The sequence below is a fragment of the Typopeltis vanoorti genome, chromosome 2 (genome assembly GCF_054136105.1).
Source record: "Typopeltis vanoorti isolate ZY-2024b chromosome 2, IOZ_Tvanoo_1.0, whole genome shotgun sequence".
Classification (NCBI taxonomy): domain Eukaryota; kingdom Metazoa; phylum Arthropoda; class Arachnida; order Uropygi; family Thelyphonidae; genus Typopeltis; species Typopeltis vanoorti.
This window is the reverse complement of record NC_143550.1, coordinates 42,569,702-42,588,395: the sequence shown is the minus strand read 5'-3', so window position 1 is coordinate 42,588,395 and position 18,694 is coordinate 42,569,702. Positions and strand designations below refer to the sequence as shown.

Genomic DNA, 18,694 nt, shown 5'->3' with positions numbered 1-18,694 from the left:
GTATATTGTATTCTTTCAACACAGCAGCAATGTCTTTACAAATGAGACATACAGCTTTATCCTTTGAGTTTGACTCTATGAAGAAGTATTTTACGCCTCATTCTTCATTACACACACATTCATGATCAACTTTTCTTTTCTTTTTCCCATCCATGTTAACCCTATAAAAGAGAATAAATTTATAAATAATTATAAAAATTTTTTTATTTATTTAAAAAAAAATTTGTAAAAATTATCAAAAAAAATCTTATGACGACAATTTCTACGTGCGAACTGATACTTTTTTTTTTTGAAATAGCCGAATTCATTTTTTTCTGTTTGGGAAAGTTTGTTTAAATTTTTGCTAGTTATTAGTTTTTCAACCAAATATACACCAACAATTTACATGCAATTTTTTTTTTAATTTCGTATAACTTCGAGTTTTTTGTCAATGAATACAGATCGGGAAATTTTATTTTTATTTCGTTTTTTGCTCATTAGTTCATTTTAACGTGTTTTTACCAATTTTTTAAGCGTTCTCATTTCGTGCGACGTAAATTTTTTTTGTTGATGAAAAAGTTTATTCGGATGTAACTTTTTTTCTTTCGTTTTGAATTCTTTTAAATTTATTTTCGTCGTTAGTCCATTTTAGCTGACCTTTTACGGTCTTTCTGACTGTAAAAGGTCAGAAAGACTTGGATTACGGTTACTTTTTACTATTCGAGAATATATTTTGAACACAATTTTAATTAATGCATTTGAAATCTATCAACGCCCAGTGTTTATTTATTTATTTTTTTTTTTGTGGATTCTTATTGATAAGATCATGTCGCAGGCCGTAGCTTGTAGACCCCTGGCCTAGATGATAATTAAATCCTTAAAGCAAAGTGTTCTGTGAAAGATTTTAGTTGCAGTAACAAACTTTTGATCCTGAGCCAAACTAAAGTAGCTAAAAAAAAGTCTCTTGAAAGATAAATATCACAAAAGGGACAATGTTCTAGAGGGTATTCTGAAAACCGTCGAAATGGAAGGAAAAGTACTGTAAAAAGAATTAGATGATAAATGTGATATGAAAACTGAAGATAAAGATATTTTAGATGCATGGAGTAATTAGTATGAAATAAGTATCAGAACAGTGGAAGAAAATAATGATGAGGAATGCAGAGTACATATCAGCTAGTATTTGATGTAGCAAAAGCCATCAAAAACTAGAGATCTGGAAAGGCAGCTGGAGTAGATGTGTTTGACCAGAAATTTTTAAATACAAAGGTATAAAAGTTTTACATTGATTAAACTGCATAAGTTTAGAAGGTCAAGTCTTAGATTATTGGAGTATAACTCTCATAGCATGCATCTGTAAAAAAAATAAAAGGAAATAAATCTAAATTATTGGAGTATAACTCTCATAGCATGCATCTGTAAAAAAAAATAAAAGGAAATAAATCTAAATGTCAGAAACTTGGAGAAAAACATCTTGAAAGAAACATCTTTGACAGATTGAAGCCAAATAGGGGCTGTTGAGATCATATTTTCATTTTAGATAGTTGTTCACTTAAGGGTTAAAGTCAGATATCTAATAAGAGACTTCACGTAGCCTTTTAAGAAATGTGAGAACTGACTAGGGTTTCTGATGTAATGTCCAGTTCTCATCATCTTATAGTGCACTCATTAGTAGATATCTACCTGAATACTGAACAAAGGGGAATGAAATGGCAATTTGGAATTAACTAACCAAATTATATTTTGGTTTAAGCCAATATAATAACAGTATAGCACTATAGGATTTCATGTCTGTTACAGCATTGTTGGGTTAATGAAAAGTTCACTCTTTTTTTTTTTTTTTTTTGTCCGGGAACCAGGACAAACAGCCAAATCAACTACTGTAACAAACCCAATCCATCATCAGAGTTCAAGACTGGCACAGAACTAACAGAATCGGATAGATACCAGATCAACATAATAGGTGTTACAGTAACAAGAAAGAAAAACAGGTGAGTTTCTTCTAAGCATGAATAAAGATGCTAATATTCAAGCTGCAATGATCAGTTAAAAGAAGGAATAGCTATAATATTCAACATTAAATACGAGTATTCTCTTCTGGGCTAGCAGATGTATCAAGTAAAATGATACAGACAAATATCAGAATGATGAATTGAATAATGAGACTTATTTATGCCTGTGGTCCCATAGAAGGTTCTACTAAGAAAAAAAAATGGAGGTGAGGCATTGGTGAATGCAGATGATGAAAAGAAACAGTTTATTCTTGTAGAAGATCTAAACTAGAAGCAGAGTAGTAAATGATTATCAGACATACAGAAATGTTTTGGAAAAATTTGGAGAAAAGACCAATAATAATGGTAACTGCCTATTGGATTTTTGTTCAGGACATGGCCATTATAAATATGCCCACAAGTTTACATAGAGAAAAGAAATAAAAGTTTTATTGACCTTTTTTTTTTTTTTGTCAATGGCAATGTCTTCATGCTGGTTCAGAACATGAGTGTATAGAGGTGAAATAGAAAGGGATTGCCATTTTGTTTTGAACAGGATATGGTCTCATAAAGCTTACCTTGAACACTTAGTAAAGATATTTCTCTGTAATTCTCTTGTTCATCTTCCTTTTTATAGATGAGTTTACTATAAAACATCTACTTCAGTCTTTCACAATTTGAATTTTTTGATGCGGTCCTCTGAATTCAGCATTGTAGGCATCTGAAAACTTTTATACCCATACAAGGAACATAAAAGTTATCTGTTGTTGCCTGTGTAGCTATATGTTACCACTTTCACAATTTTCTGGTTCTAGTTCCTTTTACCTTTTACTTTATTATACCTTTAAAGCAAGTTCCTGAGTTGGTTATCTTTCCTGTAGGCTTCCAAAATATTTTGTCAACTAAGCAGGCAATAGTAGGATTTTTTCCCTCTTGGAAATTTAAGTTTTTAATTCTCACCACTAAGCAGAAATCAGCTGTAGAACTGATAATGTTTCTAATAATAATGGTAATACCAGTCTGAGTTAGAAATATGAGATGACTGAGTTTTCAAATTTTTGCATAATAAATGCTGATCACTGTGCAACAATGAAGGAAGGACTTTAAGGCAATAGTTTGAGACAATAGGAATAAAACAAGGGTCTGTTCATAACATTGCTTCACAGTATGAACAACACCAGAGAAACAAAGTAAATAATTTGAATTACTGATATTTCACTGGATTTCTGAACAGAATCTTCAGAGCACAAGTTAATTAGGTTGTAACTGAAAAAGGAGGACATTAATTCCTTTTTAGTTAATCTTCTCTGCAACTGTTCATCTATATGGATGATATTATGAAAGAAAGTGACACTCAACTTGCAAATATTAAATTTGGTTCCATTTGCTTAGTTCAAGACCCAAACTAAATTGAATAACTCTCATAATAACTTTGGGTATGAAACTCAGTGAAAAGACAAACTTCGAAAATAAACAAGAATATGGAGAATGTCAGCTTCATTCTCACTGGGTAACCTATAGAACATTTAAAATTATATCAACTACTTAAGCACAGTTTTTAGTGAAATTGGCAAATAACTTTTGGTGAGTCTCTTTTGTGTTGCCACATTTCCTGAGGCTCCTCTGTGCCCCAAATGCAGCAATTGTGACTGTTAACTTTCCCACTTACATGGAATGTTGCTTCATCTGAAAAAGTCAACATGTCATCTGTGTCATTTTCCATTTGTGTCTTCATCAGTTGACAGAAATCCAACCCAGCATGATCATCCAATTCTTGTAGTATTTGAACAGTCGTAATTTTGTAAGCATGTTTATGGAGTTGTCTGGTTAGAATTCTGTACACTGTAGTTTTTGGTACATTTAATTCAGCAGCAGCAGCACATCACACTGATTTCTTGAGATTTATCAAGTGCCCTTTCGATTTCAACTGCATTCACTTCCCTTGATGAACACCTCCCTGATCTGGGTTTGTCATGAATTGATCAGTTTCTTTGGATTTTTTCATCCAGTTATTAAGTAAATTTTTGTGGGGAGCCTCCTTGTTATAATTGGCAGAGAATTTTCTTCTTACTGCTGTTTGGACTTGAGTTCAGCAAGCCACAAGACACAGTTGACTTTTTCTTCAACATTTGCCATCGTCAATCACACCTGTCTAAAAAAAAAAAAAAAATAAGAAAAATGTAATGAAATAATAATATTCATGTATCAAAAATTCTAATAATTATACTTTCAAATGATATTTATTGCAACTCTGTAACTGTGATACTTTTGAAGCAGTTAAAAATCAAAACTGCACTAAGAATTACAGGACACCCTGTGTAACTATATTGGATTGGAGACCTGAGAAATAGATTAATTTGGAAGAAAACTGCTGATGGAAATTTAATAATGTTAATTATGTAGCATAATCATAATTATGTGTACATTGCTCAAATGTACATATCAGGAAATAATAATGGTATATTGAATATTCATATTTTTCATTATCATATTTTGCAAGTTTATTTTCATTAAAAATTAAGCTGCTTTTTTTTTTTTTATTTTGTGTGTGTGTGTCCTAGTCAGTTTATTTTTACAATTATTTTTTTACAAGATATTAAGAACTTGAATTATAGTGTGATCATTGAAGAAAGGGGAGGGTGATATCTTTCCAGTTTAAATCTTTGTACAAGTACCGTACTTTTTTTTTTTTATGTGAATCCCACCCACAAAAGGTAAGTCTATTTCACTTTAGTACCATTGCTGGACTCATGGTTTGATAATCTAGCAACCATGCTTAGTTCTTTTTTCAAGCCACTTTAGGTCTCCATTAATCAGAGTGGTGGTCTTCATGTTGGGCACTGAAACTCACCACTACCATACGTTCATGAACATTGAGCCAGCAAATTAACTAAGATAATGATTTTTTTTTTTTTTTTTTTTTTTTACCTCCATATAAATATGATTTACCGGGCAGCCACTAAATGCACACATTTCTCACAGTGATGAACACAACCAAAAACATATTTCTATTAAAATATAAGCTTTTTAGGTATTTGCATCCATACCATTAACAATTCTTGCAACTTATAAGAAACAGCACTTAGAATGTCAAATTCTCCTTTCCAATATTCACTTTCTCTTCAGATTAGTCTCTCACATTTAACCAGCTGTTTGGTTCCTTTTTAAAAAGTGCAGTGGTTAGAAATTGATACAAATTTTGCAGAAAAACAAGTTGTTTGACATTGTCCTCACAGGACTTGGAATGAATTCTAAGCTTCATATATCAACTCACTGATATCACAGTGGCAGGTGTCTCAGTCATTACTGACTATGTGGAAAATTTAAAATGAACATAATTTCACATAAGTTTTGTGCTATATGGACTTTGTTATTCATACTTTGCAATCATCCCTGTGATATGTTTAATGTGGCATTGTGTTTTTGTTTATTCTGAATTATGCATTCAGTACCACTTACCTAATGTCAAGTAACGTTTGCACATTGTTTGATACGCTCATGAATTGATCACATTTCATAGATTAAATATAATCTTGAGTACTAGTTGAGGCCTTTTGTGATATTATTGCTTTTGTTAAACATTTAAGTAACAAAGTTATTTAAATTCAAATTGGAACTGTTCATTAATATTTCTCTGCAGGTGATATTAAAAAAAGTGAATGTGATGCCACCTGATATGATTCTTAAAACACAGATTATTTAGTCAAATAATCAAACTGTTAAATCCAGTTCATTTTTAATTTTATAGACGGTACAAAAAATATTATCACAAGATTTAACTGCTATTTGTTTAACAGATTAAGAAAAATTTCTCATTTTAACAAAACTGCATGTTTACTGCTGAATAAATGCGCTTCATAGATAGAAATGAGCAACTGCATCATGTTTTTTAATTGAAGATAAAGAATATTGAATCTTGTCTCTCTTTTTTTTTTTAGGTAAATATTGTGTCTTTGAGCGTCCAGTGGGTATGTCGTGCTTATTGTGAGGGAGGTAGTGCTTCTGGTGAAATGGAGCAACCTGAATATTGCATTTCTGGTGATGATTTAAAACGGTTTGTATGAAATCATTTATAATTAATTGCAGAACAAATAAAGATAATTTTTTTACATGTGTCAGAACAAAGAAATACAAATTTCTTTGTTTAATATAATAACTTGGTATTTATTATAACATTTCTAATTAATATCAATAAGTTTCATATATAATTGTGCATAATTTGATTTACGTGTTAATGCTTATAGCATTAAAAAAATACCAGTATTTTAAATGCAAGTATTATATGTCAAGCCAGTACCATAAGTTTTGAACATACTTCACGTGCAAACAATGTTTGCTTACACTTGGATGAAGGATTAGAAAAGAATATAATTTCTTCACATCTTTACTTTAATAAGATATGATGATATTTGAGTCCTAAAATGATAACAATTAATTTGGAGGATTTCCTTTCATTATACCTCAAAATTTTCGAAAGGATGAAAGTATAATTGGAGTGGAGGAGGAATAAATTAGGCCATCCCCATTTGTCAATATTGTTATTTATGTCAGAATCAATTTCTTGTTTGTGAAATAATTTTAACCCATAAGTAACCATGTGTGCTTAAGGGTCAAAGCTGTATAACTGAGAGACCTCCACATAGCCTTTAAAGGAATGCAGAGAACTAACCAGGGCTTCTGACCTAATGTCCAATCCTCACCTTCTCGTGGTGCACCCTGTTGGGTATCTACTTGGATATTGAACGAACGAGGATGGGCTGGCAATTTAGGATTTAGCCGACCAAATTGTGTTCTTATTGGTTAAACCAAAATAAAAAAAATGATGGTACAACATGGCAAAATTTCATGCCGCCTGGGGCATCACGTGGTTAAACAAGGCTCCCGTTTTCGCCAAGGCAAACAGAGAAAAGTCAGCTCCTGGAACAAATCTGAAAACACACCAGAGTTAAAGATTGGTACTATCAACATAAGAAGCCTGAATGGCAAAAAATGGAGCTAGCTGAGGAATTAGATAAGTACCAGATCGACATAATAGGGGTGACTGAAACAAAAAAGACAAACTGGTGAGATCTTTCTGATATAAAATGTTATATTCATGCAATGACAATCGAGGAAAAGGAGTAGCTATAGTATTCAACACTAAATACGAGGCTAATCTTCTTGAATGACAGGCAGTCTCAAGTAGAGAGATGTGGGCAAATATGACAATGAGGAACTGGACAAAGAGACTAATTTGTGCCTATGGTCCCACATAAGGCTCTACTAAGGTAGAAGTGGAGTAATTTTTTTAGGCTTTAGAGAAAGCAACTGACACAATGAAAAAGGAAAAGTTGGTCATTGTTGGGGATCTAAATAGCAGAGTAGAAAATGATTGTCAGAGATACAAAAATATTTTGGGAAAATTTGGAGAAAAGAGCAACGCTAATAATAATGTTGCAAATACCTGTCGGATTTCTGCTCAGGACATTGACTGGTTATTACTAACACCATGTTCCAACATAAAAATGTGCACAAATTCATATGGAGAGAAGATGCAAGGAATAAGAAAAGTCTCATTGAATGTGTTATTGTTGATAGTGATTTACTTAAAATATAAAGAGCTAATAAGCTTCATTTCGCCGAAATGAAGCTTGTTAGCTCTTTATATTTTAAGTAACTTAATGGTTGCACCTGTTTGGAAACTCATATAGCAGAGTATATAAGTTCTTTTCACTATACACTTTGGTATTAATTTGGTCTAGCTACTCACTGATGAAGCCTCAAAAAAGGCTGAAACCGGTCTGGGTAGTGACCTCCCACCATAATGTAATAACAGCATATATTTCTTAGGAAATGTGTTTTTACATTATGAAAAATACCTAAGAATAGCGATCAGAACTTTACCACCTTTGCTGCGAGTTGTCCGGTATTGTACTACGTACCAGGGTCACTTGCATTAGCTCACACTAGTGATCGCTGCTACTCTAAAGTTTACTATATTCGGCATGAAACTCTGATTCCAATCTTTGAGTTTCTTATTCGGTTTTAAAACAATGTGGGGTTGATAGTGATATTTTCTCCCTGGTGCAGGACACCAGAGTGTACAGAGGATTTGAAATTGAAAGTGATCACTATTTAGTCTTGAGCAGAATAAAATTGAATTTCATATTGAAAAAAATAACATATAAGAAAGTTTTAAAATGAATAAAAGTTGAGCAGCTCTCAGATGTGAACTGGAGAGTAAAATTCACAAAGATTATTGAAGAAAAATTGAAAGTTTGAGAACAGAAATCAAACCTTGGAGATTCAGTGGCAAACTCTGAAGAAAACTTTGATTGATTCTGCCAGAGAGGCATGTGGTGAGGTTGTCTGCAAGGATAAAAAAAATTAGAACTCCCTGGTGGACACAGGAAGTTAAAGAGGCAGTGAAGGAAAAGAAGAAAGCATATCAAAAGTTCCTGTCAAATAAGTCAGTTTGTGTTCTTAGAGAATATATAGACAGATGTAAGAAAGCTAAACACTGTGTAAAACTAGCTAAACAAAAGTCATGGGAGGACTTTGGCAAGAACATAGAAAATACATATCAAGAAGGTAGTAAGATATTCTGGAGATTATTGAAGAAGCTTAGAAATGGAGCAAAGAGTGCTGTAAAAGGAGGTAGAGATGATAAAGGTGACATGAAAACAGGAGATAGCCTTGAATATGAAGTAACTACTTCGAAAAATTGCTAAATGAAACAGTCAGTGATAGCACAGTGGTAAAAAAATACTCAACAGGCATACAGTCAGGAATACATATCCATACTTGAAGTAGAAAAAGCCATCAAAGGCTTGAAATGTGGAAAGGCAGCAGGAGTAGATGATATTCGACCAGAAATGCTGAAGTATTCTGGTATAAAAGTCTTACAGTGGCTGCACTGCATAGTTCAGAAAGCCTGGACAGAGGAACGAATTACCGATGATTGGAGTAGAGCTCTAATAGTACCCATATATAAAAAGGGGAAATAAAACTGAATGTGAGAATTACAGAGGTATTTCCCTACTGAGTGTTCCTGGCAAGATCTATGCAAGTATACTTGAGAAACAGTTGAGAAGAATTGTAGAAGAAAAGCTTGGTGAAGAACAAGCTGGATTCAGGCCAAATAGAGGCTGTCAGAAACGAATCTTCACTTTACGGTAAATAGTTGAAAAATCATGGGAATATAACAAAGATCTGTATTTAAGTTTTGTTGATCTGGAAAAGGCATATGACAAGGTGCCAAGAGAGAGAAGCTATTCAATATGCTACAGTTATGTGCATTATCCCCTCTGTTATTCATTATCTATATGGATCGCATTATAAAGATAAGTGGTATTAAACATGATATCAGAATTGGAGATGTTAATGTCAGCTCTTTGCTTTATGCGGATGATGTTATACTTCTAAATAAATCTGCTACAAGTTTGTAAGATTCACTGACTAAATTGAATAACTGTTGTAATAGATATGGTATGAAGGTCAGCAATAATAAAAAGACAAAGACAATGAAAATAGGCAATAGACAATGTTCAAACCAGTTTTAGCTTATGGATCTGAGAGTTTGGTCTCTTGACCAAAGACTTGAGACTGCAGATATGAAAGTCCTGTGAAAGATTATCATATTAAAAATGAGGATATCAGGAAAGAATTGACATTGTCTTTGTCCAGGAATGTATTAGCAGAGCTAATCTCAGGTGGTATGGTCACTTAAACAGAATGGGTTAGGAAAGATTAGCAAATCAATTGTTCACTGCCAGGCTGGCAGCAAAACGACCCAGAGAAAGACCAAGATATAGTTGGATTGATATGGTACAAAGTGCCTTAGACGATAGAAATATAAGATCTGATAATGTTGTAGTCTTGACAAGTAACAGACTGATTTAGAGGAAAATTGTAGATAGGAAGTTAGTAATAATGTAAATTTTTCATGTAGTACTATCATATCCTGCACATCCCTTGAGGGTACATGGCATGGATTTGATGATGATGGAATCTACAGGATGCCAGTAATGGATTTTTGTAGACCTGCTGCCATGAGATCAACAAAGAACCGTATGTTTTGTAGTACTCAAAATGAAAGTGAGCATTTAGACTAATATATCATGTTATTGCACTATGGTAAATGTATCAAGTGATGTCTATACAGCAACTATTATGACAAACTCACTAAAATTTAAAAAAAAAAAAAAATTCCCAGTAATAAATTACTGAAAATTACTGATTAAAGCCCCATGAGCAAATTGCTATAAACTTTCTGAAGGAAATTTACTATATCTGTGATTCCACTTTATAATCCAGTTAGATGACTGGTGGCATTGAGAAATTTAAGACTGTTTCTGAGTGATGTTCAAGGACTTCACAAAAAAACCTATCATTACTTATTCATGTGTTATTTTGACAGTTTCTGAATAACTTACTTATCTAATATAGTTTGGAATTGTTATTTATCAATCCAGTAATCACAACGTGCTTCAAAAAAAGTTTGCACCATAGTTGCAGATTGTGCAGCATCTAGTAAAAGTGTTGGATGATACCTTTTGAATTTGATATGATTGCACGTGAGAAAATGGAAAAAGAGGAAAACTTGCTTCTGCAGTCTTATTTTTGGAACGCTTGAACAGTATACTACATTGCAGGAAATTGTAAATTGGTACTTATTGAATTGTAGTTTAGTTTATCAGCTAATTAACGTGACCCTGAAAGGGATTTGGGACAATGCTGCATTTCAGAAACATTGTAAAAATTTTAGAATATTCCCATTTTCCAAGTGAGTCTCCTGGCTACCTTTTATTGTTCAACTTTCATCATCAAATTCTTGATATGTATCCTCGGGGATTGTGCAAGATATTACAATAATACTACATGAAAAAGTTATATCATTACTACTTATCTACAGTTTTCTTTCAAATTAATATGTTATCTGTCAGGACCCCAATGTTATCAGTCTTGTAAGCACTTTTTACTATATCTGGAAAAAAAAATACTTGCTTTGTTAATCTTTCCTCTCCCATTCCAAAGTGACCACACCACTCAAATTAACTCTGCTAATACATTCCTGAGTGCTAATAATGGCAGCTTGTTTTTAATATGATACTGCCATTGATATTATCTATGATCTCCAGTCTTTGATCGGTTGTTTTGTTTTTAACCCAGCTTTCAGATTCTTAAGTTAAAATGGGTTTGAACACTGTCTTGTATGCAACTAGGTTAGTGTAACTAAAACATAATGATAGTCAAGCAGATAAAGAAAATACAATAGTGGTGATGAACTTGGACAAATACATCACACAAATAACCTACTAGAAGATGCTGATGTATGTAAATACTCAGGTTGGAGTGATGCAGGTTGGAAGGTTGAAAGTGGTCTGGGCAGTGACACCCCACCCCCTTCCCCTACACCCCATAATGTATAACATCATACATCTCCGCTAGGAGATGTGTTTTACATTATGGGAAATGCTAAGGAGATAGTCACTGAATCTTGCTCCACCTTTACTACAAGTTGCCCCTGTCATGAAAGGTTTGCTTATGCTTGGAATCTGCAGAAACTTTTATAGTTTTCTATATTCAGCAGAAACTCTTGTAGTTTCTCTATTTGGCTTTGAAATAATGTTAGATTCAATATCCACTTAATTTGAATAACTACTTAACATTAAAACTCAATGAAATAAAAAAATAATTTCAATGAAGCCCGCGGGCCACTAAGCTATACTGCGGTATTTAGAATTGTAAGATGCTTTCCAGATTCACAAGGAACACTGTGCATTTGATACTTTACATAAAATCCTCTAGAAATAAATATTAAATAGACATGCTTCTTCAGCCATCTACCAGTGCCAAGTGGCGCTTAAGTACTAGTACTAACATCACAGGTAGATGGCTGAAGCAGTAGTTCATTCTAGTGCGCTGTCTAGTGCCAGATACTCGAAGGTTCTCAATACTTCATTATTTTCATATAAATACAAGAAGATCTCATCCACAGTCAGTCGTGAAGAGTGTGATATTCGTGTATAAGTGCACGCAGGTTTGTCGTGTCAACCATAGCCTATCATGGTTTTATATTGCCAGACTTTTTTCATTAGTGTGAGACATATTCAGTGGATAATAACCATTACACAGCCATTTTGGATCATTTTTTGGGTTCACCTTCCATCGCTATGGCGTCTACAAGTAAAAAGCGTAAATCAAGTGATTCTTGTCGGGTTTTTAATGAAAAGTGGATCAATTTGTATTTTTTTGTGCCGATCGTCGATAAGCCAGTGTGTTTAATTTGTTGCAAGTCAGTATCAAAAGAATACAATATAAAACGACACTATGAGACAAAGCATGCGTCCAATTTCAATCACCTTCAAGGGCTGCTTCATGTGGACAAAGTGAACAGTCTCTAAATTGATTTAAAATTCCAGAAGAGTATGTTTAAAAGTCAGAGGGAAGAGAGCGAATTGTGCATCAAAGTTAGCTAGTTATGTAATAGCTGAAAAAATTGCTAAAAATTCAAAAGCCTTCTTGAACGGTGAGTTTGTGAAAGAGTGTCTCATTGCTGCTGGGGGTATTGTGCCCAAATGATAAGGAAGTGTTTAAAAAACCAAGTTTATCTGGTGTGACTAACACGATGAGTCAAAGAACTTGCCAATGACATTGAAGGAACTTTAAAAAAACGGTCATCTGAATTTAGGTCATATTCACTTACTTTAGATGAGAGCACAACTGGCTATCTTTGTCCGTGGCGTTGATCAACAATTCAATGTGACAGAAGAACTGCTAGCGTTTGTACCTATGATAGGAATGACGAAAGGCACTGATATTCTTGAAGCCGCCAAGTAAACACCCCAGAGTTTCGACCTCAGCTTAACCAACCTCGAGGGTGTGGTAACTGATGGTGCCCCTGCTATGGTGGGAAAGAATGAAGGGTTTGTTGTGCTGTTATGGAAAGAACCAGAACTCGAATGAAAAGATTTCGTCCATTACCACTGTTTAATCCACCAGGAGAATTTGCGCAAAAACTATCGGATTTGAGAATGTCATGAAAGTTATTGCGAGTCTCGTCATCATTATTACGGCAAGAGGATTGAATCATCGTCAATTCCAAGAGTGCAAAGCGGATCACGGTGATGTGGTTTATTACAGTGATGTGCGTTGGTTGAGCAGAGGTTCCTAAAAGAGTATTTGACTTAAGGAGCAAAGTACAGTAGTTCATGCAAACCGAGGGGAATCCATTTGTGGAATTTAACAATCCGAAGTGGATGACAGACTGCCTTTGTGACCGACATCTCGTTGCATGTGAATGACCTAAATACGCAGCTACAATCCAAAGATCAACTGGTGCACACTCCGTTTGATCACATCAAAGCTTTTGTGGCCAAGCTGAAACTTGGGAGCCACAACTCACAAAAAAAGACTTAACTCATTTTCAGCTTCTCGCCGGTCCAACTGTTCATCTCTTGATGAATACGGTAGAAAATAAGCTATGTTGCGAAGTGAGCTCAAAGAGAGATTTAGTGATTTTCGTAACCAGCAGTCTTCTTTAGATTTATTTTCAATGCTATTCAGTGTCAATGCTTCTGAAATGCCAGGCTCAGTACTGCTTGAACTCCAAAACAACTCTTCTTTGAGAGAAAAATTATTCAATGTGCCCTTGCTTACATTTTACAGAGACTACATTTCTGAGGACTCATTCCCTAATCTTCGCCGGCATGCTTTGAAGATGTGTGCTTTGTTAGGATGCGCATACTTATGTGAGCAGTTCTCCAGAATGAAGCATGTGAAATCCAAGATGAGAACTCAGATTACAGACCAACATCTCGAGAATACTCTGCGCATAGCGACTTCCAACATTGACAAGCTGGTCAAGGAAAAACATTGACATTGAAAATGAATGTTTTCTTCATTAAATTATCTTTTTTTCAAGTATTGATTGTATTTACTTATCATAAACCTGACTCCTACCTATGCTCTTAAAGCTGAATTTGTTTATTTTTATAGGATTTTATGTAAAGTATCAAATGCACAGCCTTCCTTGTATATCTGGAAAGCATCTTACAATTCTAAATACTGCTGTATAGCTTAGTGGCCCGCAGGCTTCATTGAAATTTTTAATGCGGCCTGCACTGTCTGAAAGGTTGAAGACCCTTGGGCTACAACATTTAAAATATGAATACAAGACCAAGTTATATAGCATGTATTGGTTACAGCAGTGCGAGTGGGAGGAAACACTATTAATGTTCCAGAGAAACAGATGTAGTTAGGTAATTAAAAAAAGTTAACAATCAATTGCAATTACTTCCCAAAACTTAGAGATAGTCTGTTTAATTAAGATTAGGACAGTGGTGTAGGGCTTCGCACAATTCAAGAAATGGGTGATCAGACTTAAAACTTAATGTAATGCAATATCATTGTTTGATTCCACTAAACTTTGTTTCTAACGTTAGTAGCATGAGAAGCTGAGATCAGAAGACTCTTCTGATCTCAGCAGAATTGCCAGTCTATCCAAAGTAGCAAATTTGACAGGAATAAAGTATTTGATAAACACCAAGCAAGAGTAGAGGTGATATTTTATCCTTACTTAATAAGTGGTATGAAAGAAGATAACTTCCAGGTTGGTTTAAAGGTTGTGTGCAGATTATATTTGTGAAGAATGCTTGCTATTTATTCAGAAATTCCTTTAAAGTAGTGTATATGTATCCTTTTAACATCAGATTTCAGTCTCACAGAAGGATGATAATTATTGATTGATGTCTTTATTGTGGTTGTTATATCCATTAAATGATAGTGAGTTTTGTTTCAGTAATTCTTCTAATAGTCAGAACAAATCATGCATGTTCTGTGCTCTAAGGGTTTGATAATACCTGTCTTTTATGAAGGATGGTGATGTGAAGTTGCATGGATATATCTGCTTGCGAAAGATTTCTTCCTGTAAAGAGAAAATTCAACATTACCAGCAGAATTATAAAGAATTAGTGTATCCAGGTTCATGCTCAATAGTGAATTTAATGCAAGTGTATAAGGAGTTAATTTTGTCCAAAAAGGGAAGTAGTTCTATTTCTGAGTAAGACCAGATCTCAGGGCATCATCAACAAAACATAGCCAAATGTTTGCAGTTGGGGACAAATTATGTTAAGAATTCAGTCCTCTAAGTACTCCATAAAGTAATCAGCCAAAGCAGGTGATATATAGGACTGCCCATCATGGTATCTTCAGAATTGTTGAAACAGTTTATTTTGTCAAGTAAAATAGCCAGCATTGATAATAAACTTCAATTAAATAATGTTATTAGGGAAATCTCCTTGTAAAAGTTGTAGGGTTTCTTGGAGTGGTATGTTTATAAACAGAGAAATTACATCAAAAAAAAAAAAAACATTTCAAACTTTGAAGATGATCTTCAGTTTTTTCTTTGAAGACAACTATTTTTGATATAAGAAGTGTTTTTGCCAATGAAGTTTTGCACAAGACCTTGAAAGATATTTTGCCAAATAATACATAGGAAATCCTATGAAATCAACTATTGAATAATGAATAACCAGATTTTGCACTACGATAGGTTTAAATCGAAGTGCTTAAGGGTCAAAGCTATATAACTGAGAGGAGACCACATAGTCTTTAAAGGAATGCAGAGAACCGACCAGGGCTTCTGACCTAATGTCCAATCCTCACCTTCTCGTGATGCACCCTGTTAGTTATCTACCTCGATACTGAATGGACGAGGATTGGCTGACAATTTGTGATTTAGCTGACAAAATTGTATTCTTATTGGCTTAAACCAAAATTTCAAATGATGGTACAACATGACAGAATTTCATATGGGCTGGGACGTCGCCTGGGAACCAGGGCAAAGAGCGAAAAGTCAGCTACTGGAACAAATCCTAAAACTCGCCCCAACTCAACATGATCAGAGTTCAAGATCGGTACTATCAACATAAGAAGCCTGAATGGCAAAGAAATGGAGCTAGCTGAGAAATTAGATAAGTACCAGATCGACATAATAGGGGTTACTGAAACAAAAAAGGCAAAAACTGGTGGGATCTTTCTGAGCAATAAATACAAAATGTTATATTCAGGCAATGACAATCAAGGAAAAGGAGTAGCCATAGTATTCAACACAAAATACGAGGCTAATCTTCTTGAATGGCAGAGTAATGTGGGCAAATATGAGAATGGGGAACTGGACAATGAGACTTATTTGTGCCTATGCTCCCACAGAAGGTTCTTCTAAGGTAGAAGTGGAGGAATTTTTTGAGGCTTTAGAAAAAGCAACTGACACAGTGAAAAAGGAAAAGTTGGTCCTTGTTGAGGATCTAAATAGCAGAGTAGGAAATGATTGTCAGACATACAAAAATCTTTTGGGAAAATTTGAAGAAAAGAGCAAAGCTAATAATAATGGCAAATACCTGTTGGATTTCTGCTCGGGACATGGACTGGTTATTACTAACACCATGTTCCAACATAAAAATGTGCACAAATTCACATGGAGAGAAGAGGCAAGGAATAAGAAAAGTCTCATTGACTATATTATTGTTGATAGTGATGTTTTCTCCCTGGTGCAGAACACCAGTATACAGTGGATTTGAAATTGGAAGTGATCAACAGCAGGATAAAATTGAATTTCATATTGAAAAGAAGAACATGTAAGAAAGTTTTAAAGCAAATAAAAGTTGAGCAGCTTTCAGATGGGAACTGTAGACTAAAATACAAAAACATTATTGAAGAAAAAATGAAAGAGTTTGGAAACATGAAACAAATCTTAGGGATTCAGTGGCAAGCCCTGAATAAAACATTAACTGATTCAGCCAGAGAGGCATGTGGTGAGGTTGTCTGCAAGGATAGAAAAATCAGAAATCCCTGGTGGACACAGGAAGTTAAAGAGGCAGTGAAGGAATAGAAGAAAGCATATCAAAAGTTCCTGGTAAATAAGTCAGCTTGTGCTCTTAGAGAATACAGAGACAAATGTAAGAAAGCTAAACACTGTGTAAAATTAGCTAAACAAAAGTCATCAGAGGACATTAGTAAGAACATAAAAAATAAATATCACGACGCTGCAAGATTGTTGGAGGTTGTTGAAAAAGCTCAGAAATCGAAGAAAGAGTGCTGTAAAAGCAATTAGAGATGATAAAGGTGACATGAAAACAGGAGAAAAAATATCTTTTGAGATATGGAGTAATTACTTCGAAAAATTGCTAAATGAAACAAGCAGCGATGACAGCACAGTGGTAAAAACACTCAACAGGCATGCAGTTAGGAATAGATATCCATACTTGAAGTAGAAAAAGCCATCAAAAGCCTGAAATGTGGAAAGGCAGCAAGAGTTAGATGATATTAGACCAGAAATGCTCAAGTATGGAGATATAAAAGTCTTACAGTGGCTGCACTGCATAGCTCAGAAGGCCTGGAACAGAGTGACGAATTCCAGATGATTGGAGTAGAGCTCTCATAGTACCCATATATAAAAAGGGAAATAAAACCGAGTGTGAGAATTACAGAGGTATTTTTCTACTGAGTGTTCCTGATAAGATATATGCAAGTATACTTGAGAAACAGTTGAGATTGTGGAAGAGAAGCTTGGTGAAGAACAAGCTGGATTCAGGCCAAATAGGAAGTTTTAAAGCAAATAAAAGTTGAACAGCTTTCAGATGTGAACTGTAGACTAAAATATACAAACATTATTCAAGAAAATATTTAAGAGTTTGGGAACAGGAAACAAATCTTAGAGATTCAGTGGCAAGCCCTGAATAAAACATTGACTGATTCAGCCAGAGAGGCATATGGTGAAGTTGTTTGCAAGGATAGCAAAATCAGAACTCCATGGTGGATATGGGAAGTTAAAGAGGCAGTGAAGGAACAGAAGGAAGCTTATCAGAAGTTCCTGGCAAATAAGTCAGCTTGTGCTCATAGAGAATACAGAGACAAATGTAAGAAAACTAAACACTGTGTAAAACTAGCTGAACAAAAGTCATGGGAGGACTTTGTTAAGAACATAAATAATAAATATCAAGATATTTGGAGGCTGTTGAAAAAGCTCAGAAATGGAAGAAAGTGTGCTGTAAAAGGAATCAGAGATGATAAAGGTGACATGAAAACAGGATCAGAATCAGATTTATTGTCGGGATCAGATTTTCACTTTTCGACAGATAGTTGAGAAATCATGGGAATATAACAAAGATCTGTATTTAAGTTTTGTAGATCTTGAAAAGGCATATAACAAGGTGCCAAGAGAGAAGTTATTCAAAACGCTACAGTTATATGGTGTTAATGTGACATTTATATCAAGCAATACTTAGTGTTTATTTGAGTTGTAAGTCAGCAGTTAGAATTGAATGAAATACAGGAAGGTGGTTTAATGTTAAATCTGGTATCAGACAAGGATGTACATTATCCCTTCTGTTATTCATTAACTATATGGATCACACTATGAAGGAAAATGGTATTAAACCTGATATCAAAATTGGAGATGTTAATCTCAGCTCTTTGCTTTATGCGGATGATGTTGTACTTCTAAATAAATCCACTTCAAGTTTGCAAGCTTCCCTGACTAAATTGAATAACTGTTGTAATAGAGATGGTATCAAGGTCAGCATCAAAAAGACAAAGACAATGAAAATAGACAGACTCATTGAAAATGTCAACTGTGTTGTGAATGGAGAACCTGTGGAACAAGTAAAACATTTCAGCTATTTAGGCACGATTTTTAGTGAAGATGGTAAATTAAATATGGAAAAAAACAACAGAATTAACAA

At 34.3% G+C, this 18,694-nt stretch overlaps 1 protein-coding gene across 1 annotated transcript in view; it reads left to right on the top strand.

Moving 5' to 3' along the window:
• The window catches only part of LOC150108966 ((E3-independent) E2 ubiquitin-conjugating enzyme UBE2O-like), a 360,964-nt gene that overhangs the window by 53,977 nt on the left and 288,293 nt on the right, over nt 1-18,694 (top strand). The window contains exon 6 of the mRNA XM_090411140.1: nt 5,909-6,024. Within this exon, the coding sequence (XP_090267266.1) occupies nt 5,909-6,024 (116 nt within the window). The remainder of the gene's footprint in view (nt 1-5,908; nt 6,025-18,694) is intronic.